Raw genomic sequence first — 17,547 nt, 5'->3', positions numbered from 1 at the left:
GACATGAGCCGCTATGCGGCTCGCGCTCAGCCTGGCCGCTCCTCTTGCCACCTTCCATTGGCCGGGACTGTTTTCAGCTCTTTGCAGCGCGCGGGGAGAGCCACGAATCTAATAGCCGCCAGAGCCGCTGGCCCTGCTCGCTACCGAGGACACGCCGAGCGAGGCGCCGCCTCGATCCAACAGTCGCGGCTCCTGGGCGGCTGGGGTGGGTCGCAGCCGCTCGCGAGGAGGGACGTGGCAGGGACCGTGGTCCCCCCGCCGAGGTGTGGATGAACACGTAGAAATGGCTTTGGGGCATGCGCCAACAGCGGTCGTTAAGAGACACAAAACCGACGCCTTGGAGCCGGGAGCCTAGAGGAATAGGGCTGGTCCCCGAGCTGGGATCTGGACGCCTCGGGCGGAGGAGTAGTGTGCGCCTAGGCCGAGCCGGCGGCGCAGGCGCGGAGAGCGCACGTGTGACGGCGGGCGGGTAACGTCAGGTGGCGAGGCGGCGCGTGCGCAGGAGTCAAGGGCGGGGCCCGGAGTTAAATGCGGCCGCCGCTCTGCGGGACCCGCTCTTCTCTGCAGTATCTGGTGGTCGCCGTCGCGCTTTGCTTGTGCATTTGGAGGTACTTCTTACTCGAAGGTAATAGTTGCATCGACCCATGCTCTATAAATGCCTTAACGCTGGCTCGCTTGAGCAGGGTTTCGGAGTTAGATTTAGAGAATAACTCAAAAGTTAGATTGACATGTCTACTTTTTAGACTGAATTGTAGTTGATAGAGGTGTGTAATAGAGAACTAAAACTTAAATTCAAGGCCAGTAGTGAATTGGATATATGCTGGAGCATCTTTAGTTTATCACTTGCTTAGGACACTTTTCTCTTTAAATTTCATTTCGACCATGTGTGAAAGAGTAGTTGAAAGCAATTTGAGTGAGGTTGAGGGCTTTAATGAAATAGTCACAACTGATAGAATTGCTCAGTTTGTATCAAACTAATAGTAAAAGGAAAGAATGGGTGTTACTGAATGTGTTTGGCGTGGCGGAAAGTTACTTAGGCTTCCTGAGCCTCTTTGATATTGTCTGAAAAAGAACTTCCTGGATAAATTCTGTGGATTAAATGTAAAGAGAAAGAAGAAAGCTCGCTCTCTTCCTTCTCAATGATCTAGGCAGCTATTCAGTCCAGGCTTCTCTTCTACAAAAACTGGTATATTGTATTTACAGCCTAGTCGTTGCTGATTCCTAGGGATTGAAGGAGACATATGCATTTTTGTCTCAACAAAACTTGAAAACAATGGCAGAAAACAACATAGAGGTAAGGCTTCCCTTCGTGACCTGCTGTATGACTCGGAAGAGTCATCCCCGCTATGTACTGTGAGGTACAGTCCTCCCTTCGTATCCCTGGGGTACTGGTTCTAAGACGCCCCGTGCACACCAAAACTCGCGGATGCTCAAGTCCTTTTTACAATATAAAATGGTTATATTACACATGGTTATTGAATACTTGAGATGTGGCTTGAACAGCTGAGGAACAGAACTTCACTTGACTTTAAAATTAGTTTTAAAAGATTTCATTATTGGAAAACATTTAATATGTTTGGAATAACTTGGGTATGTGAATCGTTTTAAATGTACCTTTTTTGTTTTTGAAATTCAAATACAGATCAAGCATTTCTGATTTTATCTTGAAATATTTCAGATATATTGGTTAATATAATTACACCTTCTTAAAAACATTAAAAATAGGCTATGAGAAGGTTGCATATTTGCATATTCCTATTGGACAGCAATGCCCTAGTGCCTTTTTTTTTTTTTTTTTTTCGGTTTGCGGGCCTCTCACTGTTGTGGCCTCTCCCGTTGCGGAGCACAGGCTCCAGACGCGCAGGCTCAGCGGCCATGGCTCACGGGCCTAGCCGCTCCGTGGCATGTGGGATCTTCCCGGACCGGGGCACGAACCCGTGTCCCCTGCATCGGCAGGTGGACTCTCAACCACTGCGCCACCAGGGAAGCCCCCTCGTGCCTTTTGGACTGTATTCCTTTATAAGACTACTATTTAGGAGCTGCAGTAACAGCAGTTATGGGTTAATCATGACATTATTTTCTACTGGGGTCATGTCAAGGAAATTTTGACATTTGTAAAAGGCTCCGAATAAGACTATTAAAAAGGAAAACTGCTTAGGACTATTGCAATAAGAGCATTGCAGTAGGGGAGAGGGGTGGGGCCCAAATCCATGCAGTAGATGGGGGTGTGGGGGTGTGGGGGGGAGGATTTATAGCATATGAGCAGAGTGAGGGAATCAGTGGATGGAAAAGAGAGGAGAACCCCATCAAGGGTATGGGGTTCTTGCTAAACCTACTTGATAGGCTTCTGAAGGTGGGCCAGCTTGATCATACATCGAGGGCAGGGGATGAGGTGTTTGATCAGATACAGATTGAGCAGATATCAAGTGTGGGTGACTTAGCAGGATTCCTGCTAAAACTGGGCCAGGCCAGCCAAAGATAGGACAGGGTCCAGGTAGGTGTAGTCAAAAGAGGGCCCATGATTCACTTGCTGTACAGCAGACACTAACACAACATTGTAAAGCAACTATACTCCGATAAAAATTAATTAAAAAAAAGAAGCGGTTCAGTCTGACTTCAGTTTGGTTAAGGAGAGTCTTTGTCCGTTATAAACAGCTTCTAGCCTCCTGCCGACCTGGACCCCAGGCTTTGGCAGTTCACTCCACTAAAAGTCCCGTGTGGCTAGGAGACTTAGAATTGTTTTATTAAGTGCATTCATAAGTAATTTTCTCTTCAGCCGACTCTAGGCTATAGGGAGAATTAAAGCCAGATAATCACTTAAAAGACATGAGAGGAGGCTTAAATGAAATGAAGTGTGGAGGAAGCACAGTGCCACCTGATCTTAGGACTTGAGATGATTCAAGGGCCTATGTGTTCTATGAAGTGGTTGGGGGACATAAAACGTTCTTCTTATTTAATTCCTGAAGTCATGCATGATTAGAACACTTCCCCCACCCCCCCTTTTATTTTGTTTGTAAACTTTCAGTGCAATAGTGTGGTTGACGGTAATGTTGAAGAAGTCCCCAACAAGAAGATAATTAAGTTTAATCCTCCATTATACAAACAGCGTTACCAATTCGTTAAAAATTTAGTGGAGCAACATCAACCCAGGAAGGTAGGTATTTCTCTTTCCAAACATTTGTTTATAATGCCTTATGTAATGCTTTGTCAAATAAAAAAATCTTAATAAGGACTTAGCAAGTAAGCAGAGACTATACAAAAAGACTTTTGCAAGGAGGGAAAGGGTTGCATAGGGAGAGCATCTGTCTTAATGAGCAAAAAGGATTTTTCTTTTATAGAGAGGAGGATGAGCGGAAGTGGGATACAAGGGTGGTATGATTGGATAGTGGAATGTGTGAACCCTGAAACCAGCCTATTTTCTGGGAGGGATCCTTAGCTAAATACAGTCCAATGTTCAGGGGCCTGGAGGGAGGAGAATTTTGGGACAAGTAGTCAAGGTAATCATTCAAGGCAAAGAATGGGAACACTAGGCAGCATCTGTGAGTGTGGGGGAATATGGTACCTTCTGAAAGCCCTTTCTGGAAATACAAAGCATAGGTGGATACCTTTAACCTGTTTACCAGGCGCACAGAGCTCCAGTAAAATTCAACATTGCCAGTTTCAGATGTGAAGAAAATCTTGACATTTTACCATTGGATGTGATCTTTATGTGTTCCACATTTCTAGAGCATTTAGTCTGAACATCAAGCAGACTAGTCTTGTGGACATAGGTACTGTGGTTCTTTTTAATTAGGTAATAATGGTGGGGGAAAGGCAAGGAGCCCTTGGCATTTATTCGCTTTCCCTTTGTAGTAAAGGTTCATGATCAGTGCTGGCACTGGTTTTTGTCTGGGTAACACCTCCCTTCTGTGTCAGTGTTTGGATTTCATAGGACCAAGGGAGCTGGCTAGGCCCAGTGAATATCTGAGGTCTATAGGGTCAGTTACAGGCTAAAGGATGACAGACTTAAGGAAAATGGTGGTTTCTCTCATGAGTTTTGTAAAGTTAAACTCTACAAACTTCTTTTTGCTATGATGTAGTTTGTAGGTAGTGATGGGGCTCATGTATCCTTAGCATAGTTTCAGCTCAATTGCTGCTTGGTAGAAAATTGGGTATACTGTTTAAAAATTAGTAAAGTTCATTGCTTCCTGTGATTTGCTTTCTGAAACTAGATTTTCATTTTTCAATTCTGTGTTCCCCTTCTTCCACCATTCCATAAATGTGCCTGCCTCAAAGAGGAAAATTACTGAATAACCATGGGTGCAACTTAGATTGCACATCTTTTTGGGTGTGGGTACTTTTAAGCATCTGTCATGAGTTATCTTCATTTGCCCTTTTCACCTAAAGTGGGGTTCAGAAATATATAGGTAACTTACCTGTGGTTAATGAAGACTGTTGTGTGATGAAGAAAACAGATTAAATAAAAATCTTTAAGAATATGTGAATATATATTAAGGGGATTAGATTAACAAGATCAAGCTATATCCTGGTATGTTTGGTCAGCATCCTTTTCTAAATCTTGTTGAAGCTTCTCAGAGGCACAGATTCCTCTTAGCACACTTGCCTGTCATGTGTGCTCTCCCTGTGCCAGGCCCCTAGGATATACCTTGATACCTGAGTTAGTTTATTGTCCAAACACTCTAGTAGGTCATGGGAGGTTAACAGGCCTTATTTTTTTCCCCCTGGGGTTTACAGTGTTTCAGGTTAATTTTCTTTTTGTTTATTTTTTCTACCAAAAAGATACTGTATAATTCTTTTGATACCCACTCCTTCTGGAAAAAAAAAACATGCTTGATCATATGTGACTTCTGGCTATAATGTCTTTGAAATAACATTCTTTCTCATCTACAGGTTGCAGACTTGGGGTGTGGTGATGTTTGCCTCCTAGTGATATTAAAATACCAAAAGTGCATTGAAGAGCTTGTTGGAGTGGATATCAATGAAGAGAGACTTAAATGGAATGGGTAATACTGAGTTTCTAAAATAATTATGCATTAGTCTAAAACTAGTGGCACTTTAAAAAAATTAATTCTTATTGGAGTATAGTTGCTTTACGATGTTGTAAAACTAGTGGCACTATTAATTATAGTTAGATGAAGTGGGTTTTTTTTTTAATTAAAAAAATTTTTTTTATGGCCACACAGCTTGTGGGATCTTAGTTCTGTGACCAGGGATTGAACCTGGGCCCTCGGCAGTGAACGCTCAGAGTCCTAACCATTGGATCACCAGGGAATTCCCACATAAAGTGGGTTTTCTTTGAATTTTATTTATTTTTTTATACAGCAGGTTCTTATGATCTATTTTATACATATTATTGTATATATGTCAATCCCAATCTCCCAATTCATCACCCGCCCCCGCCACTTTCCCCACCTTGGTGTCCATAACGTTTCTTCTCTACACTCAGATGAAGTGTTTTTTATACAAGTTCTTTATAACTTGTTTAAAAGGAGGCACTATGAGAGCCCCAGGCTCACCAAATAATGCCTTTACCATGACAGTGATTTGCCTGTATGTTGTGAATAATACCTAGAAGTTTTGCTTCTACCTATGTAGAAAGTATAGCTTCAATTCAGTAATTATAGCAATCAAAGCATTGCAAATTCAATTTCAAATGGCAAAGTCTAATGCTGAACACCAAGATAACTTATAGCAGAGGATTTAAATTGCCACAGCACCGGGGTAGAAGCCCAAGGCCTCCTTCAGTTTGAATGAGTCTCACTCATGTATGACTTCCACAGATTGTTTTAAGAATGTTTTTCTTCTAAAGAACAAAAAATTGAAAATCACTGATCCAAAGTGAGGTGAGAGAACCAAAAGTATTAATAATGAGAGGAATATCAAATATTAAAAATCTTGTTCTCATTGGCCATTTAATGCCCTATGAGATAATTCAAAAAGAGTCATGTACCACAATGTTCATTGCAGCACTATTTATAATAGCCAGGACATGGAAGCAACCTAAATGTCCATCGACAGATGAATGGATAAAAAAGATGTGGCACATATATGCAATAGATTATTACTCAAGCCACAAAAAGAAACGAAATTGAGTTATTTGTAGTGAAGTGGATGGACCTAGAGTCTGTCATACAGAGTGAAGTAAGTCAGAAGAGAAAAACAAATACTGTATGCTAACACATATATGTGGAATCTAAAAAAAAAATGGTACTGATGAACCTAGTGGCAGGGCAGGAATAAAGACACAGACATAGAGAATGGACTTGAGGACACAGGGGGCTGGGGGGGAAGGGGAAGCTGGGGCGAAGTGAGAGTAGCATTGACATATACACACTACCAAATATAAAACAGATAGCTAGTGGGAAGCAGCCGCATAGCACAGGGAGATCAGCTCAGGAGGGGTGGGATAGGGAGGGTGGGATAGTGAGGGAGGGAGGGGATATGGGGATATATGTATATGTATAGCTGATTTACTTTGTTGTACAACAGAAACTAACACAACTTTGTGAAGCAATTATACTCCAATAAAGATGTATTAAAAAAATGCCCTATGAGCGAGGAAGTTACCCTATGACCTTGTGCTTAATACAGCAAGTCATGGAAACAGGCCATGTCAGACTTACCAATGTAAACAGAAGATAATTTATCAGAGGATCAGAGTTTCTGTAGCTGGTAAGATATTCCAAATAGATTATATGTGTTCAAATGTTCCTTCTGCAATTATGCTTCTGCAGGTATAGACTGTCCCCATGCATGGGGGATTATCTGGATCCTCGAGAGCTGGATTTAGTTATTACCTTGTATCACGGTTCTGTTTTGGAGAAAGACTGTCGTTTGCTTGGATTTGATTTGGTAGCATGTATTGAATTGTAAGTATTAAACTGATTCTTACTGTATACATTCATTTGAAAAATCGGAATGAATTAGTCTCAGTAAATTTAGTGTCCTAAATATTTGTCATAATCTGAGTTATTTGTAAATAAAATTGCTTGTCAGCTGGGATTGGCTTTTTACTGGCCTTTTTCAACTTTTTGTTTGGAAATGATTTCAAGTTTATAGGTAAGATGCAAAATGTATGAAGTACTAGGAACATCCATATCCTTTATCCTGATTCACAGATTAACATTTTCTTTATTTTATCTTGTGTATATGTGCTCTCCTGCTGTCTCCCTCTCCCTCCACACATTTTTTTTTTTTCTGAACCATTTAAGGTTCAGAAAATGGGTAGGTTTTACCCAAGTTTTACCAAAGGGTAGGTTTTACTCTTTGCCCCTAATAAATTCAGTATTAAATAACCAATTCCTGTTTTTTTCTTTTCTTTTTTGGCCATGCCTTGAGGCTTGTGGGATCTTGGTTCCCCGACCCTGGATTGAACCCCGTGAAAGCTCTGAGTCCTAACCACTGGACCACCAGGGAATTCCCCAGTTCCCTTTATTTTTTTTTTTGCTTTTAAAATTTATTTATTTATTTATGGCTGTGTTGGGTCTTTGCTGCTGTGCGCAGGCTTTCTCTAGTTGCGGCGAGTGGGGGCTACTCTTCGTTGTGGTGCGCGGGCTTCTCATTGCGGTGGCGTCTCTTGTTGCGGAGCACAGGCTCTAGGCACGCAGGCTCAGTAGTTGTGGCTCACGGGCTCTAGAGCACAGGCTCAGTAGTTGTGGCACATGGGCTTAGTTGTTCCACAGCATGCGGGATCTTACCGGACCAGGGCTCGAACCCGTGTCCCCTGCATTGGCAGGCGGATTCTTAACCCCTGTGCCACCAGGGAAGCCCTTCCCTTTATTTTTATTAAGAATATTTTTCATTTTTGGCTTTTAATGATTAGCCTCAGGCTATGCATTCCTGGAACACAGTAGAGCACTGAAGATGTTATTTGGATCCTCGGGTCATTCCATCTCGAGGCACCAATATCCGTTTGTCCTTGGGGAGGTTAATTTTGATCTTCCCAGTCAAGGTGTGGTTGCTTAGCTGTACAATTACTACTCTCCCTCATCCCCCTCACCCCTGACAACTGATAAGCAGTCTGGAGACTGCAGACCATACACATATCTTGTCACTCATCCATATTTCTCCCCCCAAATTTCCCTATATTATATGGTGGCAAATGGTTTTTGCAATTTCAGCACTTCTCTATATTTACTAGTCAGTAGCCCTCCCACCTCACTTATTTATCATCAGTATGAACTCATGAATTTCTATTTTTTAAAATGGTTTGTAACTTACTGTATTTTGTTGCTCAGATCTTCCCAAGATTGGCCAGTGGGGGTCCCTTCAAGCTGGCTCCTGTGTCCTTGTGATATGTCTGTCCTTTTTTGAGCACTTTATTTCTGGCACCAGGCCGGCTGTCTACTTTTCCTTCCCAGTCTGCCATTTCTGGTTGCTTTTAATGGGAAATGGTATTCAGAAACCAAGATGTCTCTTAATGACCTTTTAATGGTAGTTAAGGGTCTTATTCTGGGGTCAGTTTACCTGGTATTGTGTTCAGATTTCCAGTTTTTAGTAATGTGTTCTCTAGAGCAGAGTGTTTTTCTTTTGTATTTCCTGTTGCCTGGCACATAGTAGGCGCCTAATGTTTGAAATTACTTATGGAGAACATTAGAGCATTGGTTGAAGAGTCAAGGAGCAATGATAAGTGTCATCCATGTGCAGCCTGGGTCTGAATTTCCTTTTTTTTTTTTTTTTTTTTTTTTTTTTTCTCTTTTTGCGGTATGCGGGCCTCTCACTGTTGTGGCCTCTCCCGTTGCGGAGCACAGGCTCCGGACGCGCAGGCCCAGCGGCCATGGCTCACGGGCCCAGCTGCTCCGCGGCATATGGGATCCTCCCAGACCGGGGCACGAACCCGTATCCCCTGCATCGGCAGGCGGACTCTCAACCACTGCGCCACCAGGGAGGCCCTGAATTTCCTTTTTAAGGCTGAATATTCCATTGTGTATATCACAGTTTGCTTATCCATTCATCCGTTTACAGCCACCTTTTGGCTATTGTGAATAATGCTGAACCATATTTCTCTTATCTGGTCTGAGAGGTCCATGGTTAGAGGTTGTTTTGCTACATCAATTAGGAAACTACTTGCAAGTGAAGCTAGGTTTACTTATATCTTTCTCACTTACCACTATAGAATAGAACATTTAAATTCAGAAGATCTGGCGAAGTTTCCTGAAGTCGTATTTGGGTACATGTCTCCAGCCATGATTGTCATCAGCACACCGAACTCTGATTTCAATCCCCTGTTTCCACTTGCAGTCTTCAGAGATTCAGATCACAAATTTGAGTGGAGTAGAATGCAGTTTCAGACCTGGTGAGTTCTTAAGTGTTTTTGTTTCTTTGTGACTATGCTGGAGTTTTAAACCCTATGAAATAAATCTTATTATCTACAATTAAGTTATTTCTTATTTTATTCCAATAAAATTGATTCCCAAAGTGCAACTTAGCATATAATCATTAAGAAACCACCACATTTGGGTGTTATTTTCTCTGTCAGGTCCCACAGGCAGGCACGTGTGGAAAGGGTGTGTGGGCAGCAGGTACCTTTCACGTGAAGGTATCAGGAGTTATCTCCCAGGAGCATGACAGATGGTCATGTTCTGGCATAATTGCAAACCCAAATAGGAGTTGGGATTATAGCCCTTCTGCTTTCCTTGTCCATCCCTGCATACTGCTCCATATTCTGGTGCTTACTGGGAAACTGACACTGTCATTGCCTTAACGCTCTTACCAGAAATAAGCAAACCCCGTGATATGGCATTAGGTGGTGTTGTAGGAATTGCAGCTTGTTTTGTCTTGTAATTTTCATGTTCTGTTCTACTGGAAATGGTTGTTTAACGATAGTTTGGAAAAATGATTTTTCTCTTTGTTTTGACTTTAGGGCTTTAGACGTGGCCAATCACTACAGTTACTCTGTGGAGTTTACTGGTGTGGGAGAACCACTAGCAGGAGCTGAGGATGTTGGATGGTGTACCCAGATAGGGGTCTTCAGGAAAAAAGCAAAGGCAACTGAATCTGCTGTTTTGGAGCACCATGGCGAACATGTTTATGAAGTTGTGAGTATTCTTTGTGGCTCTGAGAGCAAGTTCATTTATTGGGATGGTGAAATAAGTCCCTACTATAGAGAAGTGTAAATGACCTTTTTTGAGGAGAATCCCGTGCCCCACAGTGTCTCAAAGCATGTTACAGAGAATGATCTGCTGTTGTCTTAGAAATACTTCCAGGCTGTTTGCTCCAGCAAACCACCCTCCCGCTTTTGTAATCTGTTAGGATTAGCAGTTTCTCTGTAGCTTGGTTTGGGAAATGACATGAAATTGAGCCTCCAAGCTTGTCAGACCCTTTTGGTTTTGGGAGGTATGTATGATGAAGAATATGGTGAAGAGTGTCTATGTCAATAGTTCTGGACTCCCATTATAATTGTAGCATTCACAAAGGGTAGGGTTTGACATGTACATATACTTAATCTGTACGTACAGTTAATTCTAATGTGGTAACAGGTTACTAGTGGTTTTGAAAATTTTCTTCTATTCCCAGTCTTTTGCATTTTTTTCTCTTCAGATTTATACGACCTCATACCCGAGTTTACAGCAAATGGATTACTGTAGACGTGTAGTGACTTATCTAGTGTACCGAGAGGTGAACAGAATGAAACGGAGATTTCAAGAGAGTCTGAGACAGCATGAATTGGAACCTGAGTCCGCAGACCCTGGCAACCCAACAAGAAAATTCATCTCAGACCTTCCAGTTCCAGTACTCACAGAGGCAGGCAGAGCCATGGAGATGACTCCCCAACCTTTCTGTATTGGAGATAAGTTTTACGTACCCCTGGAGAGAATCATTGCTTATCCCAGGCTGGGGCACATATGTGGTAATGTAGGGAAGCTGAGAGAGTTCCTTGCTGATGTAGTAGAACTGAACTGCGATGGTTCTGCAGTGAAGGTTGACTTGCATGATTGTGGTGACTACTGAGCCTTCTTTATTTCCTGACGTTCAGGGTCTTAGCAATAGTTGGGCTCATTTAGAATTTAAACTTTGTGCAGCCATAATTCAGGTAACTTTTAATTTAAAAATCACCTAACTTTTGTTTTCTTGTGTGTTGAATGTGACATTAAAGAGTTTTTAAAGAAAATGGAATTATCTAGTAGTGTTTAAAATCTTTTCCTGGGGGTAGAGTAGCTTTAAAACCTGTACCTACTCTGGGCTAAATTCTAACCTGTAATACTTAGCCTAAAACACATACAAAACAAGAATGCAGGTATTTGAACGGAACAAAACTTCATAATTACAACATTGCCTGTGGTTTTTGAGTTTTGCTCTCTGGGAGCTTACTGGCTGGAATTGGGGTGGTAGTAGCAGTAGGAGAGAGGGAAATACAGCTTCTTGTAATGGAGAAAAAAAGTGGTCCAAATGAGACATTTATTTATTTATTTATTTTTATTTTTGGCTGTGTTGGGTCTTCGTTGCTGTGCGCGGACTTTCTCTAGTGGCAGCAAACAGCGGCTACTCTTCCTTGCAGTGTGCGGGCTTCTCATTGCGGTGGCTTCTCTTGTTGCAGAGCACAGGCTCTAGGCGCACAGGCTCAGTAGTTGTGGCTCGCGGGCTCTAGAGCACAGGCTCAGTAGTTGTGGCACACGGGCTTAGTTGCTCCGCGGCATGTGGGATCTTCCCAGACCAGGGCTTGAACCCGTGTCCCCTGCACTGGCAGGCAGATTCTTAACCACTGTGCCACCAGGGAAGTCCTGAGACATTTCTTTCTAAGGTGTGGGAGTGCAGAGGTTAGCCAACCAGGTATGGCAGCTGTACTGTCACTCACAGGGACCCGTATGGACCCATATGCCCATCTTGCCTTTCCACTGTACTTCATGTGCACCTTGGGGACAGAGATGGATGTTTGAGCTTTAGCTACCACTTGCGTATTCCAAACCAGCAGAAAAGGGAAAGAATGAAGGGCATGTGCCAGTTGCCTGGTAAGGTCTGTTGGACTGCTGCTGCTTCTTGGCCAGATGGAAACCTCATGGCCATACCTTACAGCAAGGGATGCTGGGCAGTGCAGTCTTTTTTTCTGGGATGCCACGTGCCCATTTGGTGGGCTTCTGTCAAGGAACAAGGGGCAGAGAGGACATGGTGCCCACCTGCCACAACTGGAATGTCCTGAAACAGGCTGTGGCTGGGTCGCATGGGTACCTGGGAAGGGCTTCCTTGGGGATGTAATTCCCAAGCTGAGTTTTGAAGAGTTAATAATTAAGTCAATGGAAAGTAGATTTGGCCACGGGCGTGAGTAGAAAAAAGAGGTTTTGGAAGAGAACGGTGTTACTCAGACTGCTCCGTCAGATCCCCTCTGTGTACTTGCACTGATTTTACTCCTGAATGCATGCAATCTAGAGTTTTGCATCCCCACCCTGCCCAAAGGGCCCTCTGTCCTCACCTTTCTAGGCCTGTGCAACTTTCTAGGGTTTTCTTCCCATTGCTCTTCTGTTAGAGCCAAGATCTTCTAGCCAAGTCTCCAAAAATTAACTTTTTTCAGGCTTAAGCACCTCCCAGAAGTGTTTAAATGCTCATGATTGCCACGGGTGATGGGGGCCACGCTCCCCATGGCTCCCCCACGTCTCTGCAACTCCTGCACCTACTTTTTTTTTTTTTTTTTTTTTGTGGTATGCGGGCCTCTCACTGTTGTGGCCTCTCCCGTTGCGGAGCACAGGCTCCGGATGCGCAGGCTCAGTGGCCATGGCTCACGGGCCCAGCCGCTCCGCGGCATGTGGGACCCTCCTGGACCGGGGCACGAACCCGTGTCCCCTGCATCGGCAGGTGGACTCTCAACCACTGCGCCACCAGGGAAGCCCTGCACCTACATTCTTCTTAATCTGTCTTTACCTCCCTGTCTTGATATAGGTCTTTATTTGCATGTTGAATGGTTCTAAGCTGGGGATCAGCAAATGCTCCTGCGGGGACAGAGTAACTATCAATGTTGCAACTACATGAGTTGAATGGAAAAGTGAACACAATAATTCTACATACAAGAGTCTTTCTAAGACCAAATGATCAAATATCTGACTTAAAGGAAACAACGCTGGCAGCCCTACCCATATCTGTATACAGAACAGGTTGTATAGTACCTAGCCAGATTTCATGTGTCTCAGGTACTCGTGGAGTGTCAGGACCTGCTGAAATGCGGTAGTCCCCTCTGGCCGCTGCCTCTGCTACACTTGCCTTCTGCTCCCTTTACTGCCACCCCTAGCTCATTGGAAACCAGCTCCCCAGGGTGCAGTGCTGGATGGCCTGTGGCTTTGCATCACGACTGGGCTTCTGAGAATAATTTGCCAGGAGGTTCCTGAGAAGGGACATAATCTTATCTGAAATTTCACAATCATGCCTTGCTGGGAGTGGGTCCCTCCCTTCCCAGTTTGGCGGGCTGCATATTAGTAGGCCTTTTGTATCTCGGGAAATGTTTTTTATTTTTGGCTGTATTAGGTCTTCGTTGCTGCGTGCGGGCTTTCTCTAGTTGTGGTGAGCGGGGGCTACTCTTCATTGTGGTGCACGGGCTTCTCACTGCAGTGGCTTCTCTTGTTGTGGAGCACGGGCTCCTCACTGCAGTGGCTTCTCTTGTTGTGGAGCACGGGCTCTAGGTGCACGGGCTCAGTAGCTGTGGTGCGCGGGCTCAGTAGTTGTGGCTTGCAGGCTCTAGAGTGCAGGCTGAGTAGTTGTGGCGCACGGGCTTAGTTGCTCTGTGGCATGTGGGATCTTCCCGGACCAGGGCTCGAACCCATGTCCCTGCATTGGCAGGCAGATTCTTAACCACTGTACCACCATGGAAGTCCCGGGAGAAATGTTTTACATAATTTAAAAATCTTTTCATTGATGGAATTTAAGGCAAACTTTGCACCGCACAGCTTGCGGGATCTTAGTTCCCTGACCAGGGACTGAACCCAGGCCCTTGGCAGTGAGAGCGGGGAATCCTAACCACTGGACCACAAGGGAATTCCCTAAATGTTGTAGACTTTAAACTTTTTCCTTAATGCCTGCCATTGGGAACACCACTGAGAACTTCCTGCCTCTCAAATTCACTGCTTTTCTTAGAGAGTCCACCATTCCTCATAGAATTCCAGTGGATAAAATATCTATTCTGATATCAATTATTTCACATAAATGGTATTATACATTCTGATGCAGCTTTATCATTAGTAATATATTTTATAAATTCACTTCCATCTATTTGTACTCCATTCTTTTTAATGATTACATCTGCTTTTTTTTTTTTGAAGTAAAGAAAAGGGTGGAATTTAATCTTTATTTACAGGGCACTGCAAGATATGAAATTCCACATAGAAATAAGAAACCCATTGAGAGGAGAAGCTTCATACAGTATGTGCAGTTTAGAACTGTTCAAGTATAGTTTCTTTGTAAAAAGTACTACAATAACAAACCATGTATAAAAAGAGTTCTTAGTAGAGAAACAGTAAGACAAACTTCTGCCAAACACAGTACACAACAAACAACTTAATGCCTCAGGTGTACAGTCTAAAAGTTGAAGGTCCCAGCAGTGCCATCCTGAACTTGGAATGTAAACCCTTCAGAGGTAGTTTCTGGCACAACATTTTGATCTACCTCTTCCTCCACAGAGAAATACGTCTCAATCAAGTTTAATGAAGCTTTGCACACAGACTCATTTTCATGGTTTTGTAGAGCTTCAATTTTGTCCAAACCTCCACATTCTTCAGTCATTATACTAAGTTTCTCAGTTTCACCTAGTTTCTCAGCAGCCTGAAAGATATTTGAAATGGCATCCAGAATAACCAGAATAATTTTGGTGTCTTTCGCAGTTAGGAGGTTCATCAACGGTTCTATTATGCCACAATGAACAAGGGATACGATCTGCTCAACTGTTCTGCCACGTGTATAGTTGGTCACAGCCCATATAGCTTCCTTTTGTGTCTTAAAATCTGCCTTAGAGAGAACGCCAACAAGGAACGGGACTAATCCATGATGTACAAGTTGTTGTATTTGTTCCTGGCGGCCAGCCATAATGTTTGACACTGTCCACGTAGCTTCCTTCTGAGTATTTGTTTTGGAGTTTGTTCGCAGGCTGGGAAAGATGGCAAGTGCTCCTGCATCTGTTACAACGTAAGTCTGTTCATCTGTCCCAGTGACAATATTCCCTATGGCTCTTTGCGCGGGAGTCATGATTGGCAATTTCGTAGCTCCTAAAAGCTTCACAAGTTGGGGTACAACCCCAGTTTTCACAACCATTTCAATCTGTTCATTTGGACCATCGGTAAGGTAGGAAATAGACCAGCAGGTATCAGCTAAAACTTCTGGATCATCGTGATGCAGGAGACGAACTAAAGTAGGAAGAACTTGCTCAACAGCGTCTAAGGGGGCTGGTGCAGGACTCTTGTTGGGACGAAGATTTGAAAGTGTCCAGGTGAGATTACATAAGTAACCACACGCTAAAGATGACAAATCAGGAACCTCCAGAAGTGCCAGCAGCGGGTCAACTGCACCATACTTGATAACCAAGTCTCGGAAAACCAAGCCATCACCTACAATATTTCCTAGAGCCCACAGAGCTTGTTCACTGATGTGAGCATGGGGAGATGCCAACAGAGAAGTGAATGCTGGGATAGCACCTCCATCTACCACAGCCTTGGTCTGTTCTGATGTCCCGGAAGCAATGTTAGTGAGGGCCCAAGCAGATTCAAACTGAATGGGACTACAGTCAGTTCTGCCCAAGCAGGACACAAATTTTGGAATCAAACCCGCCTGGATTACGTTGTCTATGGGGGGCTGTTTTTCCCTAGAAAGCAGTTTCCTAGCAGCTTGAGTAGCTTGGATTTGGCTTTCCAAATTGTTGCTACTTATGCCTTTGACAGTGTCATCAACAGACCAATTTACAGTGCCTTGGTTGTTGTGGTTTTCCTGCCGTGGAGAAGCAGCATCACCTGGAAAAGAGCTGACATTTCTCCTTTTCAGCATCTGGTCACCCTTCTTAGCTTTCCTGAGCCCCACATTAACTTCTATTCGGCGCTGCCTCATTTCTGTACTGTCATTCCCAGTTAAGTACAAGTAAATTCCAATTTTGCAAGAACTAGTGGCCTTTTGGGGGGCAGGTTTTTCCATTTTTTTGGAAAACCACCTGAATGGGCCACAGTTCTGTAACTATAAAGGCCTTACGAATAGCGAACTTTGCTCCAAGGAGTTAAAGTGCACTGTATGGTGATGAAAAATGTGGTTCTGTAAGGGGGCAGAGTTTTACCTACAGATATTTGTGGGAAAATTACCACCACTGGCACCACCATGGCCCACCCACCAGAGCAGGTTGAAATTTGTGTTGCCAGGTATTAGGTGGAACTTCCCTCCCCCTTGTTCTGAGTAAGATTTGCCTGTAATTCCTATTTCCACGGCCTGGGCAATTCCAAAACCCCTTTAAGAACTTCTGAGAAGCTCACAGCACTCCTTCTGGTGCAATTGCCAGACAATTGAGATGTGAAACCCCTTCAGTGTCTCCACAAGACTCACAGAGCACTTCTACACAGCACCAGTCTCCACATCCTTCCCTTATCTCCTCACCTCCCCACCCCCTCTTGCCTTTCTAACCCTCCTGTCTACAGCATACCCAGCAGTTCAGCTCTCTTTAAAGTACTGCTCTCAAGCCCCTGGGGCTCATTTCTGTCAGGAAATTATTCCAGATGAAAGTAACGCCCTCAGCTAGAGTTTGGGTGCCAACAAAATCAGCTCATTACAGCTGGTACTGTGGAGACTGAGCCGAGTAGTTGTAGACTGGAGGTCAGGGACTGAGCACTGCCAGCAGTGCCATGGTGGAATCTTGATTATACGGTCACGGAGGATGCAGGTGTTAACTATGGTCACCATGGTTTATCACTGAATACGGTGCACATCTGTGGGGATATCCTGAAATAGGGAACATTTAAGAGTATTGGTGAGATCTAGCAAGCCAGCTTGTAGGGGCTGGAAGTCAAGTTGGTACAGTAAATGTTAATTTCACCTCTTTTGTGACTAGTTTTTGAAGCCAGGGGAAGGCTAGTTATACACCTGTCTTTTGAAAGTTAACTGTCAAGGGCCTGTGCCCATTTATCTGTTGATTTCTAAGTTCCTGTCAAACTGTATGTACTCTGTGCCAGCATGGCTGCAGTTATTGCTACCTACTCCATTTCATCCTGTATGCTGTGACCCTACCTGGAACTAGTCAAATTAAACTCTGGTCATTCTATTCTTACCTGGAAACACTGCATTGCTCCCTACTTTCACACCTCATCCTTGACTCAGATACTTTGCTTTCATTGAATAGGCTGTGTTTTCCCATTGCTATGTCTTTGTCCAGCCTTGCCCCTCTGTGTGGAATCCCTTTATCATGCTGATCACCCAGTCTTTTCTAGGAGGAATCATCCTGTCACTGAACTTACAGCATCTTTCATTAATCCCATACTAAAAACAATTTTGCCTTATTTAAGCAAAGCATGCAATGCTTTAAAATCTTTTTAAGTATTTCAAAATTTTAAAATTTAGTACTGAAAAAATATAAAATATGTTTTTCCTTTGGTCTTAATTCCA

General features: G+C 43.6%; 2 protein-coding genes across 2 annotated transcripts; one reads left to right on the top strand and one right to left on the bottom strand.

Moving 5' to 3' along the window:
• Positions 1 to 518: 518 nt before the first annotated feature.
• Positions 519 to 11,044, top strand: HENMT1 (HEN methyltransferase 1). The gene is made up of 8 exons (XM_082615351.1): positions 519 to 625; positions 1,204 to 1,294; positions 3,026 to 3,154; positions 4,891 to 5,003; positions 6,735 to 6,869; positions 9,116 to 9,295; positions 9,863 to 10,037; positions 10,540 to 11,044. The coding sequence occupies exons 2-8, from the start codon at positions 1,274 to 1,276 to the stop codon at positions 10,948 to 10,950; spliced, it is 1,164 nt and encodes a 387-aa protein (XP_082471477.1). The 5' UTR covers positions 519 to 625; positions 1,204 to 1,273; the 3' UTR covers positions 10,951 to 11,044.
• A 3,180-nt stretch (positions 11,045 to 14,224) lies between these two features.
• LOC309800989 (importin subunit alpha-1-like) lies at positions 14,225 to 16,519 on the bottom strand. Its single transcript, XM_082615350.1, has one exon. The coding sequence runs from the start codon at positions 16,093 to 16,095 to the stop codon at positions 14,497 to 14,499; it is 1,599 nt and encodes a 532-aa protein (XP_082471476.1). The 5' UTR covers positions 16,096 to 16,519; the 3' UTR covers positions 14,225 to 14,496.
• Positions 16,520 to 17,547: the final 1,028 nt, after the last annotated feature.

Source organism: Mesoplodon mirus (genome assembly GCF_964341445.2).
Source record: "Mesoplodon mirus genome assembly, chromosome: 3".
In the NCBI taxonomy this organism is placed as follows: Eukaryota; Metazoa; Chordata; class Mammalia; order Artiodactyla; family Ziphiidae; genus Mesoplodon; species Mesoplodon mirus.
The sequence above is the reverse complement of the archived record's forward strand: the minus strand, read 5'-3'. Positions and strand labels throughout refer to the sequence as shown.

Coding starts and splice junctions, on each gene's coding strand:
- HENMT1 (XM_082615351.1), top strand. CDS start 1,274: ATGGCAGAAAACAACATAGAG. Junction 1,295..3,025: donor TGGCAGAAAACAACATAGAG/GTAAGGCTTCCC, acceptor GTAAACTTTCAG/TGCAATAGTGTGGTTGACGG. Junction 5,004..6,734: donor GAGAGACTTAAATGGAATGG/GTAATACTGAGT, acceptor ATGCTTCTGCAG/GTATAGACTGTCCCCATGCA.
- LOC309800989 (XM_082615350.1), bottom strand. CDS start 16,095: ATGGAAAAACCTGCCCCCCAAAAGGCCACTAGTTCTTGCAAAATTGGA.